General features: G+C 35.2%; 2 protein-coding genes across 2 annotated transcripts; one reads left to right on the top strand and one right to left on the bottom strand.

Annotated features, from left to right (window-relative positions):
* Positions 1–3,524: 3,524 nt before the first annotated feature.
* Positions 3,525–5,756, bottom strand: LOC130932550 (pentatricopeptide repeat-containing protein At4g21065-like). The gene has a single exon (XM_057861892.1). It carries the CDS (start codon positions 5,646–5,648, stop codon positions 3,795–3,797), a length of 1,854 nt encoding a protein of 617 aa, XP_057717875.1. The 5' UTR covers positions 5,649–5,756; the 3' UTR covers positions 3,525–3,794.
* A 115-nt stretch (positions 5,757–5,871) lies between these two features.
* On the top strand, positions 5,872–12,419 carry LOC130932551 (uncharacterized). Its single transcript, XM_057861893.1, has 14 exons — positions 5,872–6,107; positions 6,363–6,499; positions 6,656–6,792; positions 7,033–7,178; positions 7,385–7,464; positions 7,568–7,825; positions 8,380–8,490; positions 8,658–8,780; positions 9,693–9,814; positions 9,901–9,970; positions 10,659–10,751; positions 10,975–11,102; positions 11,750–11,891; positions 12,008–12,419. The coding sequence occupies exons 1-14, from the start codon at positions 5,975–5,977 to the stop codon at positions 12,137–12,139; spliced, it is 1,812 nt and encodes a 603-aa protein (XP_057717876.1). The 5' UTR covers positions 5,872–5,974; the 3' UTR covers positions 12,140–12,419.
* Positions 12,420–17,895: the final 5,476 nt, after the last annotated feature.

The raw sequence follows: 17,895 nt of genomic DNA, 5'->3' as shown, positions 1-17,895 counted from the left end.
TGTCGCTGCTTCTCTGTGTTTATACAGATTTTGCTGGTGTTATCATAATGAGCTGTTTATTTGTAATTTTGTTTTGGACACTGCGGTGATATACTAGATGAGAATTGAGAAATATGGCACGCCTCTTGCGTCATACACTCAATCTCTCTCTTCCATCTTATTTATTTTGACAAATGGTGGCGCCATCACCTTTTACTCATTCTTTCTTTCGTAGGAACTGCTAGTTTTACATTGAGATTTTAAAATGTCCTGTTTTATTTTCCTGGTGGTAGTACTTTTGTTTTTCGGAATTTACTCCTAATTTTATGTGAGGAGCACATAGGTGTTCTAGTAATGGCGTCTCATCCGTCATACACAGACATTTCAATTCTCAATCACCAAATCGTTGTACAAAATGATACAATGGAGGATAAGGTTCAACAATGGACAGGCACCAGGAACAGCGATAGATGGGCCCCAAACGGACAAGAAACACCGCTCCTCAATGTATTGTTCATCAAGCGAGCGAGCTATACTAAAAAAATTTCCTTCTTTCCCCCAAACTACTATTTCACGGTTCACCGGATTAACATTGAATTCCTTCAGAATTTAAAAAACTACAAGTTTTCTTGATTCCAAATATGTTGCATCTCGTATCCTAATTCTAGCCATTCCATATAATATCTCTATTACTTTGCTGCATTTGTTGTCATCCAATTAGCAGCACTGTTGGTTGTCTCTCGAATCAAAGGAAGCTGCACTTAACAATTTCTCTAGTGAGAACCTTTATGTACAATCTGTTTCTCAAATAACCTCCTTAATTTCACATACCCAAAGGAACACTAATCCCCTTCATATTGCAAAATGTTCTGTATAAAGTCCATACTATGAAGAACATTTGAGACTTCAACATTCCCTTAACAACTTTTTTTATTTATTTTCAAAGTATAACAATTACTATTAATAGTAATATATGGTTTGTGATTAAATTGATCCCAGCCGTCCAGCTAATGCAACATGCAATCATGCTCAAGGGACATCCACTAATATTGTTTCTCCTCCTATAACATGTTTGAGTCAATACATGCACATTTAATTAATTTGTTCCTTGATTAAATGATTTTGTTAGAGGTATATAATAAATTTGTTATTATTTTAAATTTAAGTTGTTTTATTTAGTTTGGAACTTTGGATTAGGTTTTATTGTTTTTTTATTCAATTAGTTATGATTATAATCACTTTCAATTTGTAATCGAGTTATCAATATATAATAAATTATAACATAATTCGTATTTAAATTCAGCTAACTTTTCATTTAAAACGTCTTCTGTAAGTGAAGTATTAAAATTGACTATGAAAATTTACATTATTGAATAATGGAAATTATGACTACGTAAAATTCGTGAAGTATTTTGTGCAGCGTTTTATTTCTGATTTTTTTTCTTTTTTTGGATGCATTTGATTATAAATGCTTGAAGCTTGATGCTAGTTTGATTCTTCTTGTTTCAAGCTACAAAAGACATCAACTTAGAGAATAGAGAGAATCATACACCTCATGCTCATTCATCCAATTTAGAAAATTAGTGTCCCAAATACTGTATTTGGATATTATTTCTGAGATAAAAATAGAGAGATTTAAACTCGTTTATCTATAGAGACAGAAATAGAGAGATAAATTTTGGTACTTCAAAGAGAGAAAACTATTGTATTTTCTCTATCTCTATGGCTATATTTAGATATTGTTTCTGAGACAGAAACACAGACATTGGATATAGAAACTTGTTTGGTTGTAGAGACAGAAAATATCTGCTCCGTTTGTCATGTCTATAGTTTTATCTAAGAGACAATATCTAACTCACTATTGGAAATATCAATTAAAATCAGTGATTTCATCAAATATTATCAAGCAAGACAAGAAAGCATATTCCAAGGAGAATGCATGGCATAGTTATACCAAAACAAATAGAAAAGAACATAGAAAGAGCTTACTGACAAAGAATGGAATCAACCTGAGCTTCAAACAAGATTCCAACAACTACTCTTCGAGATGCTGATTGCTGAACCAGAAATCCAAGATGAAACTGTCTAAAGAAAATATAAGAATGAGATTATAATTTTATACATTATAAATCATTATATTTTATAGAGAATAAAATTTTATTTGAATAGAAGAGTACAAAAGCCTACAGTAGTATAGTAAAATCATGCAACAATGCATGAAGAAACACCATTGAACCCTGTGTAGAGTAGCAAAGAGATGCCAAAAGAGTAATCATAGCGCAAATAAAGCATAGAATGAAAAGGAATAACTAATGATTTTGGTATTATTTTCCAACCAGATACAACAACATAAATGATAAGCCAAAGATTGTCACAATGTCTACTTTTCATTTATAGGATTTAAAATCTTTTCAAGAAAAAAGATGATGTTAATCCATATGAAAAATCCACAACTCCAAAAAGGATCCAAAAGTATGATTCAGAGAGATCTTGTCATAGGGCACAATGGCGAAGCTTGAAACAAAATTTTGAGGGGCCAAAAATCAATACTTATTGAATATTCTAACATTTTTATCATATAAAAAATTAAATTAAATAAACAGCAAAATATAAAATAATATTAAATTAAATAAATAAAAAATACCTAATTTTTTATATTTGAACTCAAATGTAGAGGGAGTGTTGCTTGTTGAATAGAAAGCTGCGAAATGCGAATAGATAGCAAAGCAGCGTGATTTTATAATGATGATTTTTATGTTTTATTTTGTTAGATGATCTTTTTTTATTCTTATCTTTTTTTGTTAGATAACTTTTTTATTTGATTTGATTTTATCTTTTAATTTTGATGTGTTGTGAAAGCCAACAAAGGCCCACTCAGTTCAATCCAAATCCAATATGTTTTGAATGTTTAAAACTAAAAACTATTGTGCAATAAAAGCAAGAGATGAAGATTGAATTTGGGTACTTTAAGTCATAGGAAAATATTTGAGCCAACTGAACAATTTTTTATTTTTTAAAGAAGTACTACTAATTTCAGCTCCTACGTCATGATACATTGATAAACATATTTGGGAACAAGGCAGCAAGTTACAAATACACACCTGATGTAGGCCTCAGATCAGCAAGCTCTGGCTGGCTATGAAAACAAGAAACTAGAAAAGCAAGGGCAAAGTGAATCCAGGAGAGGGGAGTGTGAAGTAGACAATTTCAAATTCCTGATTCTTGGGTTATAAGGTAGCCTTTAACCTAAAGAAACTACAAAAAACTATAAGCAAATATCTGAACGGCATATGCTATAAGAGAATGTTTTAAATACAATTAAACAATACATTACTCCCTGCAAATGACTTGTCCAAATGCATCCTAAGGGTGCATATTAACAAATAATTATTTGGAATCAATTTATTTATTATTCCAAAATAATGCATATAACTTCATTGATTTCATGAAATTAACTCTAAAATGGCTACCTTAGTAAATTACATAGCTTACATTTCAATTTCAGCTGTACAAAAGTTGGCAACCAATAGCATTTCTACCCTTGGTTCAGACAAGTAACTGAGGACAATACCTATGTTTTGACACCAACAAAAGAAACTTTAATTGTCTCGTGAATTGTTAGGATACAGCATCAAGATTGACTCATGGTTATTCATCTACCTCCTAGTCAGTTTTTGGACAACATTTTGTACATGATGGAAAGTAGAAACCTTGAAAAAAGAATTAAAAATCGTAATCTCAAAATGATATTCAGACATGAAAATTTTGAAGTTTCAGAAAACGTGGAGAAAATTGATGATGCTTCAATCAATTGGTCACCAGAAGTCTCTACAGGAGCACACACCATTCTTGAAATGGTGGAACCGATTGCGGTCCCTCACCACAATCTCTCTGTTATAAACCTTAGATATGAACTTAGTAGCAGAATGACAATCTTCACAGACACGCAAGTTTTTCACGAGTCTAATGGGTGTGCCAGGGGGCGTATTCAAAAAAGAAAAAGCTATGGCAATTTTTTCACTGTGTCTATACAAAGCATCTTCTTTGTCTTCTTCATCAATGTCAAGCAATACCTGTGAGGTTGTAGGCATATAGCCAGCCCTCTTTATCTCCCTTCCCATCTCGTCCATCATTTCATATATTTGTTTCGACTGATTATGTGACTTATCTCCAGCGACAAACTCATACATCTCATTATTCAGTTCAATCATGGTGCTTCCTGGGATCTTCTTCATCCCTTTCAAATCCATCATCTCTCTAACCTTGGTCTTTTTCTCCCAGCGAAGCAATTTTGCGTAAATGTTTGAAAGCAGTACATAGTTAGACTCTTGCATTGGCTCGCTTCTGATAAGTTTTTTTGAGATGCTCTCTCCAAGCTTGAACTCACCCCGAGCCTGACAAGCAGTGATTATGCTTCTCCAGATGATTTGGTTTGGGTTAATAGGCATTTTTTGAACAAATTCCAAAGCCTCCTTGACAAGTCCAGCTCTACTTAACAGATCCACCATACATCCATAATGTTCAATCTTTGGCACAATGCTGAAGTTCTTCTCCATTGAATTGAAATAGTAATGTCCTTTATTGACCAGCCCGGAGTGGCTACAAGCAGAGAGGACCCCAATAAATGCAACATCATCAGGTGCCACCCTTTGCTCAATCATCATATCAAACAACGAAACAGCCTCTAAGCCGCGGCCATGCATTGCCAAACCAACAATCACCGAAGTCCATGAAACTATAGTGCGAAAACTCATTTGTCTAAACAGTTCCAGAGCTTTGTCAACATCACCACACTTTGCAAACATGTCTATCAAAGCATTGCAGAGCTCCACTGACTTTGGTATTTTCTTCCTCTCAACATAAGACTCTAACCACTTCCCAAGCTCAAGTGCACCCAAATCGGTACAAGCAGACAACACACAAACAATGGTGACATCGTCAGATACAACACCCTTAACCTGCATTTCCCTAAACAATCCAACAGCTTCCATAGACCGCCCGAGACGCGCATATCCACCAATCATAGCACTCCAAGTAACGGAATCCATCTTGGGACTTTCATCAAACACCTTCCGAGCAAACTCAACCCCTTCCCCACAGCAACAATACATGTGAATCATAGTGTTCTGTACATGACGATCATCATCAAAACCAAACTTCACCAAAGATCCATGAACCATTTTCCCCAAATTCAAGTCACCAATGCCAGCACACGCCTTGAGCACAAAAGGGTACGTGAACTTATTTGGCAAAACGCCATAGCTAAACATGGTTTTGTAAAACTCCAAAGCCTTAAACTTTGAGCCAGCCGTTTGAGCATAAGCCCTGATAACAGTGTTAAACAAGAATGCATCATACAATAAGAGATTGCTATTATTATTAGAGGGGGAGAATAGGAATGAAGAAGCATAGTGAATGGCATTGAGATCTGAAGATGTTGAAGTGAACTTGGTGAGAACAAGAGGGTTGTTATGGAGACCCAATTTGAGGATGATGGTGTGGATTTGTGTGAGGTTGGTGAGAGTGTTGCAAGAATGAAGGAGGGTCAAGCAGGTTTGTTCTGCTAGTCTGCGTTCGGAGGTATAAGAAGGGAGTTGGAGGGCTAAGTTGGTAATTGCACGTGAAAGCTTGGTTCTGATGGAATGATTCATCACTATACCTCCGAACATTTGATCACTATGAAATTAACCAATATACGCAACTTCTTCAAATTTTACATACGTGAGAAAATAATTAAGCTTTTATTTGTTTAAATAAAAATAAAACCTTTCACTTAGATGCGATCATGCGACGAAAATTGTTAAAAAAGGTCCACCGAATACTTTGCCTGACAAAATTTGGTGGTAATAGAAACGGCCACGTCAATCGCCATCTACCTTCGTTCTTTCTCAACTCTACTTGTCCCTCTCTTATGTTACGAGCTACCTGCATTCTTTTTATGATCGCATTCAAAGCATAACGCAAAAAGCAACCTCGTTTACGGATTTGGAAAAAAATGAGAAGAATATTCTATCTTCTCTCTGAGTCCAAGAAGCTCATTGCAGCAACAAACCCAGCTTCCAAGCTTCGTTTCAATGCGCTTCGCTCTTTTTGCGATCACTCTCTCCTTCGCCCACAAAGCCGTCCAGGTTCACCAAGCTCCACCTTCTGCAATTTCTTTCTCATTTTTTATTTCGCGAAATGAAGTTAAACTATCTTAATTATTCATTGTTATACCAATTTCGAGTTGGTTGCGTGGTAGGCAAGTTCGTTTCTTATGATAGGTTCCGGTGGTGGCAAAGATAGCGAAGAAAGCTGTTCAATTTTATAGCTCTAATTTTTAAATGTTGAATTTGAATTTGTCAATTGATTTAGTTAGTTTTTTTTTTTTTGTATCATTACAGGGCCGCTTGTGCAGTATAAGAATCTAGTGGAGCAAGGGAAGTTGAAGCATGATCCATACCAAGAGGGTGTTGCTTCAGAGCTTGAGAACTTGCTTGCAAGGTTGGAGAAGTATGAGAAAGATATGGAAGAATATCATGTAAAATTGGAACTGGATATTTTGTTCTATTCTAATCTTTCTTCATCTTTTCGTTTGTGCCTAGCAATGTACTTTTTTACTTGGTTATGGATGTTCAAGGATTCTGTAATTTTTTGTCAATGTGATTTTAAAATCATAGTCTTCCACTTGTGGCAGATAAAACTATCTGAATGGGAGAAGAGTAGGGAGAGTGAACGGCGAAAGCTTCTCACGGAGGAAGTTGAGCAGCAGCAGAAAGACGAGGATTGGTGGAAGCGGTTGAACAATAAACTTGTTGATAGATGGTCCTCCCGGTAAATTTTGAGTCAAAGTTTAGATGATTTGGTTTCAACCTGCTGCTTAAGCATATGTGATCGGTTTGCTTCTGAGAATTTTCAATCAAACCTATATTTTTGTCTGAGTTTCTAATTTTGCTTCATTTAGGTTTCCTTGGTTTGAAATTTGTTGATGTTTCCTTGTTTTGAGTTTTGCTTCAAATTATGTTTTCTGTACTAGTTACATTTTATTAAAGGGAGAAGTCTTTCGTGACTCAGTAAGAAACCAGAAAATATGGAGCCAGGGGTCGGAAAATGGGTGTCATATCTGAAACGTGAGAAGAAGTTGGATTCACTAGTTGGTCGCCGTCCTACTGCTCCTCCAGCCCCAAAAGGACTTTACATATATGGCAATGTTGGCACAGGTAACTTCATTCTTTCATTTTTCTTTATTTCAGATGAATCTCTATGTTACCTGTAGTTCAAACTTCACCACCACTTGATTTATGGTTATCATAATGCTTTACGTTTATGCTTACATCATTTATATCAGCTTCCAGTTTCCATATAATGTCTGCTTTATTTTGCAACTTTTTTTCTGATAATTTTGATCACATTTTTAATGCCGAAGGGAAGACAATGCTGATGGACATGTTTTACAGTGCCACTGAGGGAATAGTTAAACATCGAAGAAGGTATCACTTCCATGAGGTGAGTATTTTTTCCTGGACTATTTATCATGTTTCTTTAGTCAGACTACTGTGAATGTAGCGCTGAAAGAGAAAGAGTTTAATCTTTTCCTATGAATATGCAGGCCATGCTTAGAATAAATGAACACATGCACAAGATATGGAAAACTCAAATGGAAGAGAAGTCCTTGCAGTCTAGCATTGCTGGTTGGATTATGAATCTTCCTTTTGACACAAAAGCTAAGGAGTGGCTGGCTGCAGAGGAAAGGTACAAGCAAGAGATGCAGATGAAAAACATACTTCCAGCTGTAGCAGATGAATTTTTCCTGAATCAAGAAGAGGACAGAAAGGGGGCTAGTATTTTGTGCTTTGATGAAATACAGGTAAATAAAAATGTAAAATCGTATTATAATAGATTCTCATTATTTGTATTGTAGGTTATTTTTTTCAGAAGCCATCATGACTGATTTAATTATTTGGAAAGTAAAATGGATGTAATGGGGTATTTTAGTATGTATTATAATTCTGTTTGGTTTTCTTGCTTAACAATGGGCATGTACTGTTCCTTTCCACTTTTAGAAGTTTTTGGTGATCCATTTGAAAGGATTCTTTACGGTGGTGTAAACTTCATGTGGTTTTCCACTTTCCCTACCCCTTGTCTAATTCTTTATGCATAAGGTGCTTGGATTTCTTTTGTGCAAATAAGTTTTTTTGCACCCCTATGTACACATTAGCTCCAGCCTCCAGATCTCACTGTCTGGAAGCAGGCTTTAAGGCATCACTGTTTTAGCTTGTAGGGTTGATTTTCTTCCATTGTTTTGTCCTGCCTATTTGATTCATTCTGTGAGCACTCTCTGCACTATGCTACTTGTAGCTTTTGCTGATCGGATCCTTTCAGAATCGCAAATTATAATGACATTTTGATGCTCTATTTCAGACTGTTGATGTATTTGCTATTGTGGCTTTATCTGGAATTCTAAGCAGATTACTGAGCAGTGGAACCATTATTGTGGCAACCAGTAATCGAGCGCCGAAGGATTTAAATGAGGTGTGTGTTTTTTATTTGTCTCTCTTTTGCTGCATGTGGGTCAAGTTATTACAAGGATGATGTGTTTTTTATGTTGTGGGGATGGAGGAGCCTTGGAATCCAGACCTGTAGGATATGATGTCTTATTTGTTTCCTATTCTCTTTCTTGGATCATTTGTCTTGTTCAGGCTGGTATGCAACGAGAAATCTTCCAAAAACTTGTATCCAAGTTGGAACAGCATTGTGAGAATGTATTAGTAGGAAGTGAAGTTGACTACCGTCGGTTTATAGCACAGAGATCAGCAAATCAGGTGAGAATTTAAAGATATCTATTTACAAATGGGATGTCATATTGTCAACTTTGCTATAAAACAATGATTTTCTTTTCTTGAATATTTGTATATTGATGGTATGCACCTCTGAATTCTATTTTCAACTATTGTGGTCAACTGGTCATTGATTTCTCTTATATGTCATCTACAACATATAGTTAGCAAAGTCATTCAAAAGTAATAATTAAGAGCTGATATTGTGTTATGAATAGAAAGGAAAATAATCAATAGTTGGTAAGCATATACTTCACTATGATAAATTTAAATCTAGACCAATATATAAAGAGAATTGGGGTAGTTTGATTTATATTTTGGTCTTTCTCACATTTGTCTCACACAATTTGTAAAAATAATTCCAAAATGGTTGACGTGAGGAATTGAATCTAGTCTCTTCAAGTCGTACCCTTTACAAATTCTTTAACCACTAAGATATAAATCTTGTTGTGTTTATTGTTTTATATAAAAAAATATATAAAAATGCTCAATAAACACCAAAAATAAGTTTTGTGTATATTTATACATGTTTGTTCACACATCTTTTTGTGTTTATTGTTTTATATAAAAATAAAAATAAAAATGCTCAATAAACACCAAAAATCAACTTCGTGTATATTTATACATGTTCTTTCACACATCTTTTTCAACAGAGTAATCAGCTAACAGAATAATGAAACATGTCATAATAAAAAATTCAAAACTTGTCCCAGTAGAATAATCAAACCTTTTTATAGCATTATAATCAAAATTTTTCATGAACACCACATATGCATTCCTATGCGGTGGCTTGGTGGCTGATTTTTTTATATTCATGTTGCACAATTATAAAAGATAGGCGCTAATATATAATGCTTAATTGGAATAATTTTAGTTTTAATGGTTAATCAAATGTAGATGCACTATTTCTGGCCCATTGAACCAGAAGCTGCCAATAAATTCGAGAAGAAGTGGCATGACGTAACAGGAAGGTTTGGAGGAAGAATAATCAGCAACACCATCTCAGTGATGTTTGGAAGGTACTCTACGAATCTAATTATAGTTAGTGCTGTCAAACAATGGTAAATAGTAACCTTGGATCATATAATTTTTGTTTCAATGACAGGACACTTGAGGTTCCTGAAAGTTGTGAGGGAGTTGCACGCTTCACGTTTGAGTATCTCTGTGGTCGTCCGGTACATTGTCTCTTTGTGTCCAGTTATTTCCAACTTTCTTCTAGCTAACACTGTCGTTAAACGGGATTCTATTTATTTATTTATTTATTTACCCCCCCCCCCCCCCTCTTTTCTCTTTCCTCTCTCCCCAATTGGTTAGTTCACATGGAACATCTGGTGATTAAATTCCTACTTGATGTGGTTTTGATCTTGCCTCAATGACCTTAGGGTCAACTACACTCGCCTCAGGGTAAGGGGTATTGACAGTCTTGTATTAGAAATTTGGATCAATGTAGAATCCTTTTTCTAATAAAGTATTAGTTGAATACTAGGTGGCTTGAATTGCTCGAGTGAAATCCATAAAGCCTCATTTATTTGTATGGTATATATTGCAAAATCAGATCCCAAAATGATCATTTATCCACTACTGTAGCTATATCATGCACCAATGAATATTTAGAGTAATAACAGTGCGAGTTATCATTGTTAGAAAACAAATTAAGATTCAAAGTTTGATAGATAAATCATCCCCAGACGACCATGTTTGGGAGGTTTGGTTCTGAAAACTGAAAAGGGTAGGAATAGTACAGTATCGTGCTCTGTTGTTGTTCCTTAATCCCCATACTTACGATGTAACTTGCTTTCAAATTTTATTCTAGTGTTTGTGCATATACGACAACTTGCTTACTCTCTCTCTCTCGGCTTTCAGTTGGGTGCAGCTGACTATATTGCAGTTGCTGAAAACTATCACACTGTTTTCATATCTGATATTCCAGTGATGAGTATGCGCATCCGTGACAAGGTATTGTTACTGAAAGGTTGAGTTGACCTCAACTGTATTGATAATTGCCTTATTTTACTATGATGGGAAATTTTAGGTTATGAAACTCGTATTCTCTCACTCTGTATCTGCATTGTTTCATAGAATATTCCTAAATAACAGCCATTGCATTGAATTAGTACAATCGTTTCAGCATAGCCCTGTCTTGTTTTGATTTTTATATTGTATATATTTTACTTTTCAGGCAAGGAGATTTATAACCCTAATTGACGAGTTGTACAATCATCATTGCTGCCTTTGTTGCTTGGCATCCTCCTCGATTGATGAATTATTTCAAGGAACTGAGGATGGCACACTTTTTGACTTGGAGAGGTAACCTTGTTGATTTGTGTTATTTATGTTGTGCAGAAAGAACTTTCAGATTAAAAAGTATGAATCCTTTAGAGGAGCTCTAACCTGGTAATTGATTCTTATGCTTGTAGTCTTAAATTTTCTTCTGATGCCATGTAGCTGGGAACAGATGGCTCAGATTATAAACATTTTTCATTGAATTCCCAAATCTAGGTATTTTCAAAATCCCGGAAGCGTGCGGCAAGTCTATGTTGACCGATTTACAAACCGCGTTACAATTGCTAAAATGCGGCATACATAATATGTGAGGCGAGGCAATAAGGAATTTTAGTCACAGTTTCACCAATATCTATTGTTAGCAAATGCAGTATTTGTACTGATAGGTTCCAAAAGTGATGTTTTATTGATTTAGTTAAAAAGTTGGAGGCCCTAAATACCCTGTATCTGAAATCTGAATTTTTTAGTTCTCAGGTTTCTATCAAACTTGGGATAGAAGGAACGTAGATTTGATAAATAGCTACTGATTTATGTATATCCTATTATTAGAATTTTCTCAGTAGTGTATAAACTAGTGCTTATATAAGGCTTATCAACTCTGTTGGTCGTGGTATTCTAGTGATCAATGTTGCATTGCTAACTGAACCTCTGCAATCTCGTCTTGGTTTCAGTTTCCAGTTTGAAACAGAGACCGAAGGTGCTAAACTTCGCCGTGATGTCTTAGCAGAAGGCAACGTGGGCTCAGGAGGTACTCCTGTTGGTATCACATCCATATTATCTGGTCAAGAAGAGATGTTTGCCTTTCATAGAGCTGTAAGTATGACCTCCCAACTTTTAGTTTCAATGGAAGCAAGAACACTGCTGATTATGTTTTTTAACCTTTTGAAAGAACATCATTAACATTGGCTCTTTCTTGGAATGCTTGGTAGGTTTCGCGCCTTGTAGAAATGCAAACGCCGTTGTACTTGGATGGAGTTCGCGATGTCCATCCTTATTTTCAGAGGCAACGTAGGAGATCTCAAAAATCTAGTGGCAGCTTACTCTCTGAGGCATCAATCTGAAAATAAGATTTTCATTCTATTTCTACCAAAATAACTGTTTTCCAACGGCCTAAACTCTGCTTGTTATTCCAAACAAGTAAAAGTAGGTGAGTGATCTAGTTAGTGTGATAATAATGTTCATTCTTTATTCCTTACAGCTATAGGTTCTAAATAATGCAGTAATGCATATGATAAATATGTACTTTGAAAAGTCCAAAATGTGCAAGTAATGCTGAAGGATATTGAATATTATCCTCATAATTGTTGTTTGATACTTTCATTCATCAAGTTTAACAGTAGTTCCTGATACTTTTTCATTGTCAGTGTTATGTGTTGTGCAGATTTTTTTCTCTCTCTTTTATGGATATGCAAGCTACCTTTTACAGAGTTACCCATGGTTGAAAAAAGCTAAAAAATCGATGGTCTTATCTTTTGCTAGTTAAATCGATGGGGTTTTCCGTTTTTATTTATTATCTTTTTGGGGTCTGAAACATTGATGGTTTATAAGTAACCTTTTTTGGGTCTGGATTTGAATAACTCAACTGTTATCTTTGATCACAAGGAATAGCCCAACAAAATGAAAGAGTGACAAAGCAAATTAGCTTCGGTGTGAAATATGTCTAAATATAATATTTTACGCATTCTCCCGAATGGGATTCACAATTATCATCTCTTTTATACATGTACACTTTGGATTTCTTAAATTTTCTGAAATTGTAGATCTTTATATCAGGAGAAAAATTATAGTAAATAACGTAAATAACAAATTATAGAATTAGTCATAATGGTAGACTAACAAATAATGTTAGGAGACAATAAAAAATTAACCTAAAATAGTTTTAAATTATCATATTTTATATTTTTTAATTATTATTTATTTTATTTTTTAATTATTATTAAAATAATTGAGTAATTAGATATAATGAGTATATAATTATGAATGTTACATATATAAAATTATAGATATTAAATTAAATTTGATTTTAGATTATTATCTCTCTAATATTACCGGTAGATAAGTAATGCTTCTGTACAAAATAAAATGGGTAGATTACTAAATAGTATTATTTTTGTTGAGTCTGCAGGGGAATTTGAAATTCTAATAGATACAAAGTAATATGAAATTGAACATTATCCACAATAATGCACTAACTATAACAAAGCCAATATGAGAAAATAGGATGTGAATTAATTTTCTTTCTTATTTTTTATGATGTTTCAACTACATTGTTACAGAAATATATATAGTATCATATATGCTATAATTTTAATGAATGAGAATAAAATCCTCCTATAAAAACTCCCTACAAGTTCTTTTCTATTAAAACTCCTTGCAGACCTTATTTTACTCCCTAAGTTCGCTTTTAACCTTTCTTTTATTCTCACATTCTCCACCTCGTTCACAATTTGAAATCTACTCAAATTTTGGACGATCAAAGCGTGGTATTCATATCCGGTTGCATCATTTTTACAATGACTGCCTACGTACCCTTGTTCAGGATCAAACCAATCGTAGTTCCTCTATTTCTCCATATAATGCCTAACATGAAGCAATATTGAGCAATTCCAAACAGTATTGGAACTTGTTTCCTGACACTACTTTAGTCAACATATCAGCAGGATTTTTATCTGTGTGTACTTTTATAAGAAAAATGTTACCTTTCTCTATAACATCGCACAAGAAGTGATATCTTACATCAATATGCTTGGTACGAGTATAATGAACCTGATTTTTAGCCAAATGAATTGCACTTTGACTATCACAACTCAGATTCACGCAATCTTGCTTCAACCCCAAATCATCTAGAAGACCCCTTAGTCACAATGCCTCTTTCACTCCTTCTGCTACTGCCATGTACTCAGCTTCTGTAGTAGATAGTGCCATTGTAGCTTGTAACATCGATCGCCAACTAACTGGAGCACCTTGTATTTTATATACATAACCAGTCGTAGAACGTCTTCTATCTAGATCACCAGCATAATCAAAATCAACAAAGCCCGATTTGACATGATTTTTCACTAAAGCATAAACCTGTGTTAATGGTACCCTTCAAGTATCTTAATATCCACTTGACTGCTTCCCAGTGTGTCTTACCTGAATTTGCCATGAACCTGCTAACAACACTGACTACCTGTGAAATATCTGGGCGTGTACACACTATAGCATACATTAGGCTACTGACTGCACTAGCATAAAGTACATTTTTCATGTAAGCCTTATCCTCTGCTATTGTGGAAGATTGTTTACCAGAGAACCTAAAATGTGGAGCCAACAGCGTTACCACCGATTTAGCATTTTTCATTTCAAACCTTTCAATGACGCGCTCAATATATCCTCTTTGGCTCAAGAACAATTTTTGGCTTGATCTCTCTCTTTTAATTACCATGCCTAATATTTTTCGTGCAGCACCCAAGTCTTTTGTTTCAAATTCTTTACCAAGTTGAACCTTTAACATATATATCTCTACCTTGCTCTTAGAGGCAATAAGCATGTCATCCACATACAATAGAAGATAGATATAATCACCTCTAGGAAGCTTACGAATATATACACAACAATCATAATTACTTCTGGAAAAATCTTGATTTAACATAAAAGAGTCAAATCGCTTATAAAATTGCCGAGGAGATTGTTTCAATCCATATAGCGATTTTCTCAAGCGACATACCTGACTTTCTTTACCCTCAATTTTGAAACCCTCAAGTTGATACATGTAGATTTCTTCCTGTAAGTCATCGTGCAAGAATACAGTATTCACATCTAGTTGTTCCAACTCAAGATCATCATGAGGGACAAGACTTAAAAGCACCCGTATAGAAGTGTGTTTCACCACAGGAGAAAATATCTCATTGTAATCAACACCTTCTTTCTGTGCAAATCCCTTTGCTACTAACCTAGCTTTGAATCTTGTACCATCTGACTTAGTAGGATCTTCTTTTCTTTTATACACCCACTTACAACCAATTGCAGTCTTTCCCACGGGCAATGGGACCACATCCCATGTCTTGTTCTTATGAAGAGATTGCATCTCTTCCTCCATAGCGACAAACCAACTCTCTCTTTCTTTGTCTTTGATAGCATGTTTGAATGTCACCGACTCATTATCCTCCACTGAGAGTGCATAATCTACCAAGTTTACCTGCCCATAATGTCTCAAAGGCTTGTCTGACCTGAACTTCTGAACAAATTTATAATTCCTCTTTGGCCTAGTAGATGCCAAAGAATCCTGCTGTTGCTGTTGTAATGCATGTGCATTTTCTCGTTGAATTTCTTCATGATCAAATTCATCTTCTGCGTCATCTCGGGTAGCAATAGGATGCTCCACCTGAACATTTCTAGAGTCTATTTGTTGGTATTTAGACTCTATCTCCACCACTTGAGTATTTGAAATTTTTCCAGTATCACCATCATCTGGCACCATATCTTTAGACAAAGCTACCATAGATCGTTCATCAAAGGTAACATCCCTGCTAATTACAAACTTAGAATCATTTACACTCTAAAGGCGATAGCCTTGAACCCCTCTTGGATATCCCAAAAAGATTGCCTTCTTAGCTCTATCATCAAGCTTGTTATCTTTGACATGATAATAGGCTGTGCATCCAAAGACTCTGAGTTTTTCGTAATCTGCATGTTCTCCTGACCACACCTTATAAGGTGTGTTTCCATCTAGAGAAGAATGTGGGGATTGATTCATTATGTAGCAAGCTGTAGCAACCGATTCTGCCCACCATTCTCTGCCTAATTCGGAATTAGAGCGCATACACCTTGCCTTCTCAAGTAGCGTAGGAGTCAGTCATTTGGCGACTCCAATCTGTTGTGGTGTTTCTCTAACTGTCCAGTGTCTTATAATGCCTTCTTGGTTACAAAACTCCTTGAAATCCCCATCTGTGTACTTTGTGCCATTATCAGATCGTAAGGTTTTCAACTTCCTACCTGTTCGGTTTTCAACCATTGCTCTCCACCGCTTAAAGGTATCGAATACCTCATTCTTATGTTTTAGGAAGTAAATCCAAACATACCTGAAATAATCATCAACAAAAGTAACAAAATACCTGGAACCACCCTTGGAAGTAACTTTAGATGGGCCCCAAACATCAGTTTACACGTAGTCTAACAACCTTCTGCTTTTATGCTTGCTTGTAGAAAACTTCACCCTATGTGCCTTTCCATACACACAATGCTCACAAAATACCATTTGTGGTTTCTTCATATTTTTCAGCAAACCTTGTCCACAAAGCAATGATAGACCTTTCTCTGACATATGTCCAAGCCGCATGTGCCATATTCTTGTGCAATTTGTTTGATCTCCACTTCCACCGATTCCAACTGCTAACTCACATGTGACTATTGACCCCAAAAGAGAATAAAGATTACTATGACGAACTCCCTTCATCACTACCAAAGAACCATGAACAACTTTTAGTATCCCATTTTCTGCAACTATTTTGCAACCATTTTTCTCCAACAAACCTATGGAGATAAGATTTTTCCGTAAGTCTGGAATATGTCTCACATCCTTTAAGGTTCTTACTATTCCATCATGCATCTTAATTCTTATAGTACCCAAAACCCCACAGTTTTACAAGCATGAGCATTGCCCATTAAAACTGTGTCACTATTTATGTTTTCATAGGTAGTAAACCACTTCCTATTTGGACACATATGGTGAGAGGCTCCTGAATCAAGAATCCACTTACCGAAGATTTTATAAGATTGTTCTGTTACAGAGTAACAATCTTCCTCATCATTTGAGACGTAGCTTGCTTCTTACTTTTTTTTTGGGTTGTCGTTGTTCTATTTCTTGAAAGTTATCTTCTTATTTGGACAATTTACTTTGAAATGTCCAGTCTCACCACATTTAAAGCATGTTCTCTCCGCGTGAGGTCTAGATTTTGGCCTAGACTTTCCACGCTTATTACATTTTTTCTCTTTCATTAGTCCTTCCTTTAGCCGCGAACAATCCTTGTACTTGATCATTATACTCTCTTCCATTTGAAGATGACATTACACTTGTAGCAACCTTACGTAGATCATCCGTTAAAAGTGATGCTCTCGTCTCATTCATGGTCAGAGTGTCACCCACCAGCATCAATGTCTACACTAAATTTTCATAGAACTTCGGTAATAAAAGTAACAATATGAGTGCCTGGTCTTCATCATCAACCTTCACATCTATATCCTTTAAGTTTGATATGATCCTATCAAACTTATTGATATATTCTCGGATTGAAGTGCCTTCCTCTATCTTGCATGTATACAATTTGAATTTTAAGTATATCCTATTAGTTAGAGTCTTCGTCATGAAGTTACTCTCTAACTTTGTCCAAACGCCTGCTGCAGTTGTTTCTTCGTTCACCAAGAAAGCAACATCCCTCTCAAGGCATAAGATTATTGCAGCCCGTGTCTCAAGTTCTAATTATTCCTAATCCTCATCTTTCATTCCTTTCGCCTTTTTCTCTTTTTCCGCTAGTGCCTTGTGTAACTTTTGTGATATAAGCAGATTTTTCATCTGCTTCCTCTAATAGAAAAAATCATTTTTTCCAGTGAACTTCTCGATTTCATATTTGCCTACTTTGACATTACCACTAGTAGAAGCCATCATATTCAAAATTGAATTTTACCACTCAAATAATGAATAATATAACGTTGGCTCTTGATACTAATTGTTGAGTCTGCAGCAGAATTTGGACTTCTAATAGATACAAAGTAATATGAAATTGAACACTAGTCACAATAATGCACTAACTATAACAAAGCCAATACGAGAAAATAG

The sequence above is a fragment of the Arachis stenosperma genome, chromosome 6 (genome assembly GCF_014773155.1).
Source record: "Arachis stenosperma cultivar V10309 chromosome 6, arast.V10309.gnm1.PFL2, whole genome shotgun sequence".
In the NCBI taxonomy this organism is placed as follows: domain Eukaryota; kingdom Viridiplantae; phylum Streptophyta; class Magnoliopsida; order Fabales; family Fabaceae; genus Arachis; species Arachis stenosperma.
This window is presented reverse-complemented; position numbering and strand designations above follow the sequence as displayed.